Source organism: Sinohyriopsis cumingii, chromosome 1, assembly GCF_028554795.1.
Source record: "Sinohyriopsis cumingii isolate HCF-2022 chromosome 1, ASM2855479v2, whole genome shotgun sequence".
Lineage (NCBI taxonomy): Eukaryota > Metazoa > Mollusca > Bivalvia > Unionida > Unionidae > Sinohyriopsis > Sinohyriopsis cumingii.
Window position 1 is genome coordinate 54284755 of NC_142961.1, and position 15143 is coordinate 54299897.

The 15143-nt window shown below is 35.4% G+C and overlaps 1 protein-coding gene across 2 annotated transcripts in view; it reads right to left on the reverse strand.

The window, feature by feature from the left end:
* Window positions 1-11795: 11795 nt before the first annotated feature.
* Window positions 11796-15143, reverse strand: part of LOC149806890 (cell division cycle protein 20 homolog) — a 41341-nt gene continuing 37993 nt past the window's right edge. For both annotated transcript variants that reach the window (XM_089931860.1, XM_089931788.1), the window contains exons 6-8: window positions 14638-14763; window positions 12879-13065; window positions 11796-12547 (exon numbers count right to left, since the gene is read on the reverse strand). In XM_089931860.1, coding sequence (XP_089787986.1) covers window positions 12432-12547; window positions 12879-13065; window positions 14638-14763 — 429 coding nt within the window. In that variant the 3' untranslated portion in view covers window positions 11796-12431. The remainder of the gene's footprint in view (window positions 12548-12878; window positions 13066-14637; window positions 14764-15143) is intronic.

Sequence of the window (15143 nt, forward strand, 5' to 3'; positions counted from 1 at the left end):
ATTTGGCACGCGTTGACCTACAAAAGTGTTTAAGCGATTACAGCAGCAGCAGTTGCCATGGATACTTTGAAGTTGATCTAAAATACAATGAACAACTTCACCATACCCATAGAGATTATCGGTTAGCGCCAGAAGCATTGACAGTGCCTGGTGGGTAGTTACCACCTTATCAGTCCGCAATCGTGAACAAACCCTGAAGTAAATGTACTCACTGCACAAAACTTGTTTTAAGTCTGAGGACATAACACAACTATGTATTACACTTACAAAAGTCTGCAGCTGTATTTGTGATTGGGAATGCATGTAAGTAAAGTCCATTGAGCGCTTGGATTTTACCATCACATTTGGAAGGGCTTGTGCATTCAAATGAATAGGGATCTGAGAACAAAGGCCTCCAAATGACGTTGATAAAGATTTCTTTAAATTCATGAACAATTCTGTATTTGCAAGATGATGGACAATTTCTAATACATATTCGAGTCAACCATCGTTATAGTAAACACGACAAACTTCGAAGACTCATTTGCAGACCCGGCATTTGAATGTCGGAAGATATTTGATGGTGGGTTTATGCTGTTCATAGTATTAAAGCAAAGCTGAGGTTAACAAAAGCAACTAATGTTTGATAAACTTTATTCGACTTGTGTGGGATACTCATGTATGAGGGTTTATTTACAACAGGATCAAACGGCTTTACCAGGATCATGTCAAGATGCTTTATACCAACATAGACGTTCCTGTAATAAACGTAACCATCAATGACATTTATTTCGATAGCCAAGTGTACTCACAAATGAATTTGTTAAGAGCTATTATCCAAAAGAACACCCGTTGTGTAGTAATGCCAATATAAAGGTTGCTGGCAAATTCAAAGATGAATGCTTGGGTAAACAAAACGAAGAATGTGTGGGACTAAAATCCTAAAATGTGTTTGATTATTTTTGGATCCAGCAAGAACTTAAAAAAGGCTAAAGTTGTTGCACGTTGTTTTTTTTTGTTTTTTTTTTTGTACAAAAGGATCTTGGGCATGATATATATGTGGAATATCTTCGAATGCGATATGAATTTGCGCACACGGCAAATGTGATACTGCGTCAGAAATGTCACATGGGTGTGTATACCAATCCACTGAAGTAACTATGTCACAGCTTCATAGCAAGCGATGAATACTCCCTAATGGCATTATCACTTACGTGTTTGGACATCATGCTATTGTGAATCACCTTACGACTGATGCATGCAACGTGTTAAAATAGATCTTGGTGGCAGTTACCTATTTGCAGGAATGACTTCTGATTTCTCTCTCACAAATGCTGGTTTGGGGAGGCTTTGCTCCATCCAATGACGGTCCCAAACAGGTAATGTGTTGGTTGTATTGGAGTATCAATCCATTCTGAGATTGTAATACGTCAATGGTCCATACTGACCAGTAGCACCACATTGCTCACCTTCTAACTCTACAGGTGCATACAGATACTGAAAAAGTTTGTTTTCGAGTTGTCCTAACGGTGGTGTGGCTGTTGTGAAATAATTTTCAGACGCATTAGCAGGTTTCAATCCGAGTTTAAGTGCGATTTATCAATTAGTGCTGAACAGAAGACATGCTACCCATTCGTTAGATCAATGAGGCCTCGTTAATAATTCTTGTGCATATTGTTGTCGGAATAACTGTTCTGTGAGTCTATGATTAAATCGTTCCACAATGGCTTGGTCACGATGTATATGAACATATACAACATGAACTTGTACTTGATGTTTCGCCTAACAGCGCAGCAACTGATCCAAGAAATTCTTTACTAGGATCCACTTTTAATAATCATGGCCATATTAGAAGTCCAAGTGTATAAATAAGTTCGCGTCAGCGGCACTTGCTGAATTTTCTGATGTCAGAAGTCGAGCTTCTTTGTATCGGCTTGCAACATCGACAGTATTTGTAAATGATTTATAGGCGTGCATTCAACCGCGTCGATCAATGACACGATAATGTGAAGGAAATAAGAAATAGGCCTGATGAATCTAGCTTGGTATTTGAACATAAAACTACCACGTGACATTTTTCTTTGTACTGGTAGGTAAATTTGCTAAAAAGCTTGTTTGGACAGCCATGGTCGCACAGCACCATGAGTGACTGATCCATAAAGTGTCAGCTAAAGGAATAACATCGTGATCAGCACCATTCTCAAGAGAATGCTTTGTCATAGCTCTAATAAATGCACAAGCTGGATATAAACCAGGGATTTCAACTTCAATAGGATCAACTCTTTCATACCTGCAAGGCTTGTCAGTCACACGTGGATTCACCACAACCTTATCTCCAGCTATGTCATTACCTAGTAAGAAATGAACACCCTGAATAGGCAAAGAAAGGACAGCTCCTTCAGTCACTGGTCCTGAACTAAATCTGATGACAAATTAACACAATGAGAAGAACAATAACAGATCCACACTCTACTCCTTGTATTAGAACACTTTCACTAGAAGAAGACTTCTCAAAAAAGGCAAAGTACTTAATAACAAAATACTCTGAGAAGCTCCTGTATCTCAATATCTTACTAGGAGTTGATTTGGTAAATTATCAACAAGTAATATTAATCCCTTCGGCATGAATGGTTCGTTATATAATTCTCCACAATAAAATTAGACTGGGGTTTGCAAGATCCAGCAACTGTATCTGTTTTAATAAATGATATTGACCACTTAGAAACAAGAGCATTCGGAACAGCTCTGGCTAGAAACAAAGTGCCCTTGCAATAAGTACAAGTGGGAGGATATAGAGATTTCTGATCCATATTATCAGAAATTCGAGTCTAAACATTTACACATTTTTGAGACTTGTAAGTACACGTACGAGTATGAAATGTTGAGAGGAAGATTTAATTACAAATGGAACCTTGTGTATCAAGGAATAATCATCATCTGTACTTGCTGCCTATTTTTAAAGTTTCAACTCCTTTCTGATCAAGGTATGTTCTAAACAATCTGTTTCGTTTCATTTCAAAGTATGGATGATAAAGTTAATGAACATGCAATATGAAGCCTGTATTTGCCATAAACAGCATTTTATGATTAACACAATAACACAATAATCCATGCATTTTTGTACTAATAATAATAATGACATTATTTTAGTCCAAAACATCATCATGTTCCCCAATATAAAGAGGCTGAAGTAGTAGTAGTCTTATTCTCGGCTCATGTGTATTTCTGTACATGCTAAACTATCTATTGTACCACATTTGTTAATTCAATTTTCTAAACTTCATTAATTAATGGATTTAGAGTGTAAATTTCTAACTGCTTTGTTGACATCCTAATATTGAATTCAAGGCAAAATGAACCAAACCTAATAACTAGTTATCACAAATTCAGCAAATTGTCACTAAATTCCCATTAATATGTACATATATAACTGCATGTATAAATGTAAACTCTTTTCCAATATGTGGCATATCCGACACACCGTACAATCCATTGAAGAAAATCACACTGATATTTACATGAAAACACCGACCTTAAAACATATTACGCTATACTTCGTTTAACGTTAACGATTAGTGATACTTGTAACAGCCACTAGAACTGTACAAAGTACGATCTTGTAAAGTGTATGTAACTGCTGATATATCCCGGTCTCTCTAAACACCCCAAGACACCCCAAGACTCTCCAAGAACACCCCACTATTACATATATTCGCACTAAAGCTCTCAAAGCATACAAAGAAGCGGGAAAAAAAAGTAAGCACACACACACGGATATTGTTAATATCAATGATTTATAGCATTGGTTGATGGTCCTATTTCTGATAACCTACGGAAACTAACTCGTATGCATCAAATCTCTTTAATTTTATATTTTTTTAAAAAAAAACACAATTTCCTCATTAAATGGCAATGCACCATACTGCTCTAATTTATTTTGTTATAAACTGTTTATATACAAATTTTCATTTCAAATCGTGCATCAAAACGTTTTGACAAACGTTTAGAACGCATGACCAAAGAGTGTACCACACTCCACGTGAGTAATTTCCCTTCATTTTAAGTAGCCTTGAAGGAAAGCCGCGTTGTAATTCCCTTGATTTTACATTATAGTCAGGCTTGATATATCAGATGTAATTTATCTAAACTGTCTGAATATATGGGTCATTTTTTAATGATTGGTAAGTCATATAGACAATTTGTTATCAACAGTAACTCACAAACCACCAAGTCGTTTAATTCAAATCATCTCATATGATTGCTTGAAAGTTTATCCAATGATGTCACATCAGTTAAAGACACTAATGTATAATAAGTACATACTACGTGTTCTTTCCATTAATCAAGCATTAATATTGGATGAATATTCATTTGTATGCTCTAATATTCAGTGTTAAAGACACAAAAAGGACCGTTTTGCTTACGCTTTAATTTGCATTATAATTTTATAACATATTTTATTTTGATGAGAACCCAGAATGTTCTGGATTGGAAAATTCCATTGAGTCGTATTATTTCCAGAAAATGCTAATTGTGACCTAGGTTAAATAGAGGGCTTTATAATCTTGTTTGCATGAGAAATTAGTCATTCCTGATAAGTTTGCAACTTTATTTAAAATAGTCTTTTTCTTACTAGTGGGAACGCATACCACAACTATAACAGTTCTCATACGTGCAATCAAATTCAATATACATCCCATTTATACACACATATTAAGTTTTTTATAGATAGCAATGACAAGTACTTCTCATTATTTTTAGATAGGCATTAAGAACGAAAAACTGGTGACACCCTAAGATATAAACTTTGGCAGATTAATACTTATAGAAGTACATGCTGTGAAATATGAGATGAAAGTAAAATGTAAACGAGCAAATAAGTCATTTTACAGTATGTATTTCAGGAATGTTTCGGAATTATCGTTGTTATTATCAGTACCTACCATAACTGTTGCTTCAGCATGGACATTTTTATAGCCATCCTGTTACGAGATGCGTGTAAGTAATATGGCTGTCAGACAGGGTTGACTGGAAGAAGACAAATACGGCTGCACCCATGGCTTGGCATCGTGATATTTTGTCAAGTACATTGTACGCAGGCCCAATATATTGGAAGAATGCAACGCTCATTGCATATTGACAAGTCTTCACGTAACAAGATAGTTACAACGCAACAACAGCTCAATACTATCTCAATGCCGTGATCTATTGCGCGTGCAATACAATATCATATTGCCTGTTTTAGCTCAAAAATACATTTTCCGCAAAACAGATTGCACATGAACATTTAAATGACATTTGTTCAAAGTTAATAATATGTAACTTTAAACTCAGCACGTATTATACGTGATATTTTGCAATCAAACCCACCCACCCATGAAGCCAATTCGTATTACCAATAGCCTTTAAATATTCATTATCAGAATTATCAGATCTCGTATAAATCGAGACGATGACCAATATAAAGTAAGATGATATTTGACAATTTAGAAGTGACAGAAGTTTCTCTGCGGTTAAACGGTCATCAGGAATCCATTGAAGGTTACAAATTTCCCAACACGGTTTCATTATACTGTATTTTATATTTTACTTTTCACTGGAATGTCTGGAGTTGTTCAGGCAATCGGTTGTTGACTTATTTTCATGTACGTGGTGACGCTAGTGGTGGTTGCTGATGTTATGCCATGTTTTTTTCTGACAAGACTTTGTTGCAGGGTGTTGGTGATCGAATGAGGATCCTTGATTCGCCTGTGGAAAATGTATAGAAATTTCTCAAATTCATAATTTAATCTGTAATGTCTTTAAATAATACTGTTATGTTTGCCTTAACAAAAATCAGCTGGGAACAATAAAAACAAAGCACTAAAAAGCGATTGTGAGGCCTTCTTCAACAAAATTAAATGGAATTGTCCTAGAGTGGTTAACCCAAACGCAACAGCTTAGTGCGACCAAACGACACCTCGGCTACATTAAAATAATCAAAATGAGGGATGGCGCAATTGAACAAGACCAGTGGAATATTTCCATTCCATTCTGCGACTTCAGCCTTGTTAGCATCAGCGGCAACAGCGGTTGCAAAATCGGTTGCGTTAGGGATTATCGAGATCACATCCGGGATGGCTTTTAAAATAGCGGTTGTCGGTTGCATAGAAACAAACAATGAAAAGGACTTATTACCAGGAACAATTCGTCGGATACCATCGGAAACGGGTCTTCGATTACCCGGTGCAACACGCAGACATTAATCAATCTGGATTTATTTGCAATGGCAATGGCAAAATAAATTAAGCATTTTTGTGGTGCCTTTATGGGAAAGGAACTTGCAGAGATTTGTGCCAAGCACACGTGAAACCGGTATTGTCCACCTGGATTTGACAACAGGGCCTGGCACTCATTAGGTCGCATATATGGTGACACCTGAACATCGTTTTTGTTTCGACTCTTATGAACTCGCGCCACCAGCTGAAGTTGTTAATTAGTTAACTCTAAGGACGATAACCACTGTTGTATCTGAATCTGCGTTACAAACTCGACTTGATGGACCCGTATGTGGTCATCTTGCAGTTTAAGCTCTTGCGAGAAACAAGTTTTTTTTTTCAGACTCATCCCCACAAACAGTTTTTGATTTCACATTAATGTGCGTTAAATAGTATGCGAAATGTCTTAATATGTATGGATATTACTCACCCTGACGACAAGTTGCGGATGTTGATTGAACAGGTATGCCACCAAACCCATTTGACTTGGTTTACTTTTTCGTACTGTTGTTAGTGTCGACCCAGGTGAACTTGACATTTTTGAAGATCGAACTGGTAAATTGTACACAACTAACGCTGAAATTCAAGATATTGTTGTTCGGTTGAGAGGCGGTCGCAAATAATTTTGCTGTGATTAGTGGAATCGGAGGAATCAAACACTCTGGTGATTTGGTTGCGTTTATCAAAGAATATCTTGATAATGCCGATGCTACAACAAAATAATACGTGGATGATGAAATCGCTGACGTGTTCGTACCACTATGTGCAAAAACTGCATGGGACAAAATTAAAGGATTAATAATCAAATAAGGAGAGAAAGAGGATCACTTATTAATCAACAAGGTTTTGGGGGTAGAATAGTCATGTTGATAAATATTATAATTCGGGCTGCTGATTTGTATGGACGATAACACTTGGTGGAATACTAAACACTTCTGCTCCAATATTTTTCATTTTTAGAGTATCAACAACATTTATCGTCGGAGATAAAATTTACATCGAGGCATTCAGCATTTTTCCAATAGGATATTTAAACCTCTTGGCGTTTGTGTTTACGATTAGATATGTCATTATATACATAACTGATCCTGATCGAGGTGTCGAGGTTTCAGAATTTACCTGACGGGTACGTGTTAGATCAACTCACAGCAGATGCTAACATCAATAGTAAATGCACTTGCCGACGAATATCTGCGTCAGAGTGATGTTACCGGACCCTTGTATACACTCAAACATAATTTTTAAGGGCAAAATAGAAATTTATAGTTGGAACCACCCTAATGTGCCAGTACCAACTCGAGGTCAGCTTGGTGTCATAGCATTATCATGTGAAAATGACCGATCTTTGAATGCAACAATCCGGGATTGTTTCTACAACATCGAATTGGTATTCGCCGACAAATCCCCCATGGTTACATTCATCAACGAATATTTTACCGACATTTGACTTAGCTGAGTAGGAAATATCTCAAACGTTATTCAGCTAGGCCGCACTTGTTCTGCTAACAGTTTTGGATGACAACAGTTTAGTGGTGTAATCGGCATTTTTGAATGAAAAGGGTGCTAGGTCGCCAGAACTCAAAATTGTCGGAAATGTAAATGTTCCCAATCAGATATTTTCTGCGATTGTATGACAGTTGTGCCAATATAAAAAGATTAATTACTTCGAAGTGCGCGTTCTTGTTGCAACTGATTAAGTTCGGCCCGTCGAACTATACGGCACAATTACTTATTAACAGCACTATGATGGACTCTCAGCTTTACCGATGTGAAACATAATCGTAGAGCAATTACAAAATGAGATCGCCAAAACCGCGCTACTCGTAAAATATAAACGTTCATATCTTGTCGCTAATGCTTTTTTGTCGTTGTTGTAGGGTTTAACGCCATTTTTCAGCACAAGATAGGCTATACATGGCGGCCAGCATCAATGGTGGAGGAAGAGCTCGGGAAACCCTCGGAAAGAACCACCGACCCACGAGAAGCTACTGGCAAGCTTTCTCACATACCAACATAGGCCGAATCCGCGACTCGAACCCAGGCAGACAGAGGTGAGTTGGCAGTGATCGGTAACGGTGAGCGCTTTAGACCACTCGGCCACTCACGGCCCCAATGTCGCTAATGCAGTTTACGGAACTACTGCTGCAGAAGCTGAATCACGTCAGCATAACCATAATAGGTGCACCAGCTGAAATTGTGTTTGGGTTTATATCAATAAAAACCACTGTTGCAGGTGGTGCTGTCAAAATAATATCGATGGGATCTCATTCACGAGTACATGTCTATTCTGAACTGCTTGCTGCGGCACAACGTAGTCTAAATGATTAGTAAACTGTATTCAGCGGCTATCGAGGATAAAATAATTAGCATGGCCGAGTTCGTGATTGTGTTGGCGGAAATGGAAAATCACTGACAACTCCAAGCACAGATGAGTAACCGTATAATGGATTTACAAACAATAACGGTCGAGCAAAACGTCTACCATAATACGTGGTTTTTCCGGTTACTAGTCGGGTTTATATAGGCCACTGCGTCTATCGTGTACGAGTCTGCCTAATACAATTGTGTGAATCATTAAATCAACGGGTTGTGCATAGTATATGGTTTTTATGATAAAGTGAAAAAAAGTTATGTGGGATGGAAGGCAGTAACGTACATAAAACTAAAAAAAGGCAAAACGCATATATCCCCTCTGCTAAATAGAAGTGTTGATACCGAAGCCTAATGTTTCTAGCTATGCTGTCGATATTATAGGCAGGGAACTTTGAGTGGGATTCCTGCGCAAGATATTTATCTGAGGAGCAGTGACTAAAACATGACTTCAGATTGATTTTTTGTTTTTTGTTTGTCTATTCCGAAATTTTTATTTTTACCGATTATGTTCACAGCATTTCATTTCTCCATCTGCGTTGCCATACAGGACAAGTGTCAGAGGTGATCAAAGGATCATATATTCATATAAACACCATTAATATACATACATACAACAGTTTTATAAACAAAAGATAATTTTTCGAACTCTTTTGTCATGAATAATTAAAGCACGATATTATATATCATTCAATTTGTAACAAGATTGTTCCGGAATTTCCGTACATTCATTACTGGCGGAAACTACCAACATACCAGTACTGTAATAATACCTCGCTAAACTGATATACCTGTGTACATTTACACAAAACTGAGTATCAGTCTGCAGTGCGACAGTTTATAGTGATATCTGGTACCGGGGCACCATGCCGCATACATGTAGCATGCTGTCCCACCTAGTCATATTATCCTGATACCAGGTCGACCCGTCACAACACTAACCTCTTAATGCTGAGTGCATAGCGAGGCAGGTGTTAGTACTATTTTTATATCTTTGGTATGACTCGGCGGGGGTTTGAATCCACGACATTCCGCAACCGAGACAGAAATGAGTATCACCGATGTAGAAAGATTTCTTAACGTTAATGAAACTAACGCAAGAGTAATGTTTCTGACTTTCATGAGTCAATTTATTTTGATCTCACTTTTTAAGTGATCAACAGATAATGTAATACAATATCGAGAAAGGCATACAAATATTTAATATTTTTCTATTTTTCCACTTTTGGTACAAAGATTTTTAGCCAAGCTTCTGTTCAAAACATTTTGAAAAAACAACAATTTTATCAAAGTAAGTATATTAAATGTATATAAAACAAAAATATTTCATAATATTCCATTTATCACTAAATAAATCATCACAAACAAGACTGGAATTGGTTGATGCAATCAAACTATTTTAACACAACTATGAAACGTATCAACATCAAAACACTGACATAGAAAGATGCAGTTAAACGTTATTTTGGGCCTTGTTATAAAATATGGAGGTAAACAAAATTCAACTTTTCTAATTTTGGGGCTTATTTTGTCTTGTACGTGTCGTATTACGACACCAGGAACTTGATGTGAAGAGTAAGATGGAAGAAACCCACATCTTTTAGAGTGCAACCACCATAATTTTCTAAGAAAAGAAAACATTAAATGCAAAGCATGTTACCCGTACCATTTTCAAGGAATGCAATTTGTTGAGAATGCCAGGTTTATTTAGCTTCATCATATTTTACTTTGAAATCAAACACAGAACTTACTACAATCTCTCAAATAATGGGTTTATTGAAGAAAGAAAGAAAGAAAGAAAGAAAGAAAAAAAAAGAAAAAGAAAGAAGGGAAGAAAGTAAGGAAAAATGAACGGAATTAGAAAATTAAATTAAATAGGAGCACGAGATTGCTCACCAGGATGACTTCATCTACATGCTACACGCAAGAGCAGTCGACCAAAATTATACAGGGTTAGTATGATATACTTTTTATTTTACACACACACATACATCCACACACACATACACACATACATACACACATAATATATATATATATATATATATATATATATATATATATATATATATATATATATATATATATATATATATATATATGGCTGCGACTAACATATATATATATATATATATATATATATATATATATATATATATATATATATATATATATATATATATATGGCTGCGACTAACATATATATATATATATATATATATATATATATATATATATATATATATATATATGGCTGCGACTAACATATATATATATATATATATATATATATATATATATATATATATATATATATATATATATATATATATATATATATATATATATTTGTTAGTCGCAGCCATATTCGAGTGCAGGTCAACATCATTTGTGAAAACTTGAATGGTTTTTGCAGAATGCAGTCAAATTATGTTGACCGCCTTTTTTAACTTTTTTAAGTCGTTGTTTAAAGGATTTTCCATGTTCATAACAATGGTCATATTGAATAGTCGATCAGCAACGTTTTCAAATTCTGTTCACCAGTTTTGAAGACGTCGGTTTAATGCCGTGTTTGTTTTCGTTTAATAATAACGGTCACTGCAGATTAGTATCATTGATACAAACAGGAAAGGATTTATATCAGGACGATGTATTTCCAAGTTTTCATTCTTAGTATCTGTAGTCATGTTGTATGGCAAATCAGTATCATCTGTACACATTTTAGAGGCATTGTTGCCATTTACTTTGGATAAAATGTAGCAGTATTATTTTGTTAAAAGGTTTCTTAAAATGATTTGTTTAAAGGTTTTTATACTTTAGTAACTTTTACCATATATGATGGCAGATCGGCATAATTTTCAAACAAGCATGCATTCTCAGATATTTTGTCAAATTTTGTTCATTGGTTATAGAGAAGTCCTTAAAGGTTGTTCTTACTCTAGTATTGCCTTATTGACATTATGTTTATAAATCTGAAAAATCTTATGCAAAGATGATTTTGATCAAATATGGTCACATTCTGTGCAGCATATTTTTTAGAAGACCTTTAAAAGTTTTTTCCATTCGTAATAACGTTCATCATATTTGATGGGAAATTGACAATTATTTTCAAAACAAAACTACGTTTTCATGCAGGATATTTTCTGTCAAACTTGGTTAATCTGGGGATTTTGAGAAGTCGTGTGAAGGTTTTTATTTTTTTTAGTAGTTGTCATATTCGATGAATGATCAGCACTTTTCGTATAAACCTGAAATGCATTTATGCAAGGATGTGTTATGCCAAGTTTGATTGAAATTGGATTAGTTTTTATTTGAGCAGTCGATAAAAAGCAACTGTTGACGGACGATGCACCACGGAAAAAAGGATCGCACTCTGCATGCGACCGGGTAAAACATGTTTTCCAAACGCCTCACAACTATTTCACGACTTTGTCAACTTGCTAAACTCTGAAGATCTTCTACCGTAACGATTTCTTTTAAATGCACAGCATTAACTGTCATCGCCGCCTAATGACAATATCTCTACTTCTTATGTCGGCGATTCACTGGTGAAGTTTTCTTCTGTTGCTTGTAAATGTTCACATATCCATCTAGTTTTGTCTTTCACAACATTTCTTTCTGCTGGTCTTCGAGGATATAGTTTCACACTGAGTGAAATAATAATTGCAAAATTACTCGCAGTTGATGCCAAAATAAATCTGGATTCTTGGCTTTTTTTTTTTTTAGCTGACTGCTTTTATTTGTACTCAAAAGTTGTCTTGTAATGTAAAATTATAGCACTATTTTCTCACAGACTTGCACAAAAATGCATTGGGATCTATATACTCAACGTATTGCAAGATCCAAGTTCAGTTTGGACACATTCTTCGAGGAAAATGGACCAGGTTTTCGTTTGGGAAAGCATTTCCACAAACACATAGCTTCGTCTGCACCGACTGATGCTGAAATAAATAAAAAAATTGGCTTACATCTAGCACTGAACATCTATCTATTGACCATCTGAAATATATAAAAAAATAAGTATCTCTCATAAAAGTTAGAAACAGATGAGTAATACAAGGTATGCACCAAAGCACACGCAAGTCTAACATCTTTGTTGGGTTGGTTAATATTCTGTAATGCCTGATCTTGCGAAAATTATAGCATATACTGAAGTCTCGTGGTCTCAAGATTTTCTTAGTATTAAATGTAGATATTAAGCTACATCCACCAAATAGATATATCAGAGTAATAGGATATATTCGACTGATCAATGTCGTCATAGATGCTCACCCAATGTCGTCCTGTCAGGGCTAAGAGCAATATGGAGGGGTCTGCAGCAGTGATGACGTAATGTAGCCACGGGATCAAACTCAGAATTCTTCATGTTCCACAGTATAACATCGTTGTTGTCGCACTTGCTTGACCCGTGCGCCGACACTAGCTCGTGATATTCAGGAGACCATAGCAGGCCACATATCTGTTGAATATAAATGAAAGACTTGATCGTACTAAAATATCAATACCTAGAAGAAAAAGCAAGGCCAAACACAATCACAATATCGGGAAATCGGAAAGACATTTACATCTCTTCGCATGGCGAGTAAATGATAATATGTCTCAATAATAATAATAATAATAATAACAATAACATTTCCTGCGCTTTAACATATTTGGTTTCTGCTTAGAAAAAGAACGCATGAATGGAGAATGAACTCGTACACTAGAGTACAAGCATTCCGATAATATTATGGCAGGCTGTTTTCCACTCTGCGCACGTCAAGTGATTCAGTGTTGTTGTTGTTTTTTTTTAACAGATCTTTAACAGAACTTTTTAAGTTCAGTACTGATTGAATATCTTTTTATCTAAAAGAATTATAACCGCATTCGTTTGCATACGTTCAATGAGCGTTAAGTATAAGATGAACATAGTTTTTAAATATTTGGAACAATAATGAAAATGACATCGTAAAAGGAATCTTCTATTTTGGCTTTAAAGGCTGCTCGACATAAATGGAATAAAGACTTCTAAAGGATTCTTCACTGTTTCTAATTTATTATTTTTCTTTCTTTCCTTGGTAACCTCTTTGCTGAAGATGTTGGTTTATGTGCTTGCTGGATTCCCATCCTTTTGTGAGCATGATGCTAAAATAAGAATTTCTTCGGAAAGCATATTACACATCACTTAAATATGAATAGCGTCATATTTAACCCAAATAATTCCAAATATTAGTGATTTTAGAAGATTTAAAGAGTATCTAAAATACAATAAATTCCAGATATCTCTATTTAACCTTATTTCCAGTGTAATCAATCAAACAACCCAGTGCAATTTGAAAGAAAAAATATCACGATATCATACGTAAAAATCAACTAAATTTCCCAGTGAACTATGAACATATTCCTTACAGGTCTCATTTACCTTTAAATAGTCGTGAGTCAGTCATTATATAAGAGAAAATGTATTAAATAATTTACATTCACGATTGCTTTAGTCAAAAGGTGAAACAATTATAAAATCCACAACGTATTTATAGCAAATAATTAACATTTCAAACAATAGATTGATTACAATGTTCCCGAGCAAGTTTTCTTGAAAATATAAAGTTTCAAGAAAGAAGTGGACAAAAGATACCTTCAGTGAGCATTTAGCTAAATGTTTAAGTGTATTTTCAGCGTAATCTGAGCGCATTCCTCGCCTATTTATTGTATCTGCCATGGCCGAGTTACCCATCAGTGTTTAAGAGGACAATTTTTTTCCGTAGTCTGCCGAATGTGTGAACAAGGACAAAGATAAATGAGGAAAATAGCAATATTAGCAGATTTAATAAATATGAATTTCAGTCAAATGCCACAAAATTACTACTGCTGAGATATATATTTACTTATTTTCCGTTCTTCAATTGATCTAAAGAAGTCATATTTGTCGCATAAATTAGATTTACTATTCGTTACTTTGTCACTAGTCTGAAATTACACTTTGAATATATCGTAATATAAGAAGCTGGAGGTAGGTGATGTACAAGTGTCGTAATCACTGAAATTATTTTACCTGAGATTTAGTGTAGATTTCTCCAGATTTCTCTCCAGAATTTACGTTCCAAAGACGTATGTGACCGTCAATAGAACCTCCACCTGACGCAAGGATGTTCGACTTCCAGGGACACCAAGCCAATGCCTGCCAATTAACAAAAATAACATGAATGCATGCATGCATCCAACCATCCACCAATCCATCCATTCATCCATAACGTGTTTGACAGCTTTTAACACTCTCGGTCTGTGCATTTTTATTGTTGTTTTAGCCTGGCTCGGGGAAGGAAAGGGTTGCAAAGGGGGATTTAATGTAATTTTTTATTATACAGATTTTTATTCTTCAATTTAATATTTTTTTTTGTATTCTGTTGCAAACATAGGAAAGCGGCAAGCTATATGTACCGGATTTAGGAATAACCCTCAAAACCGACATGACTCGCTTGTTGAGATGGTTGACGTTGGTACAAAAAAAAAGGTGTGTGTGGCAAATCTGATTAATGTAATTCTGTACTACAATTATGC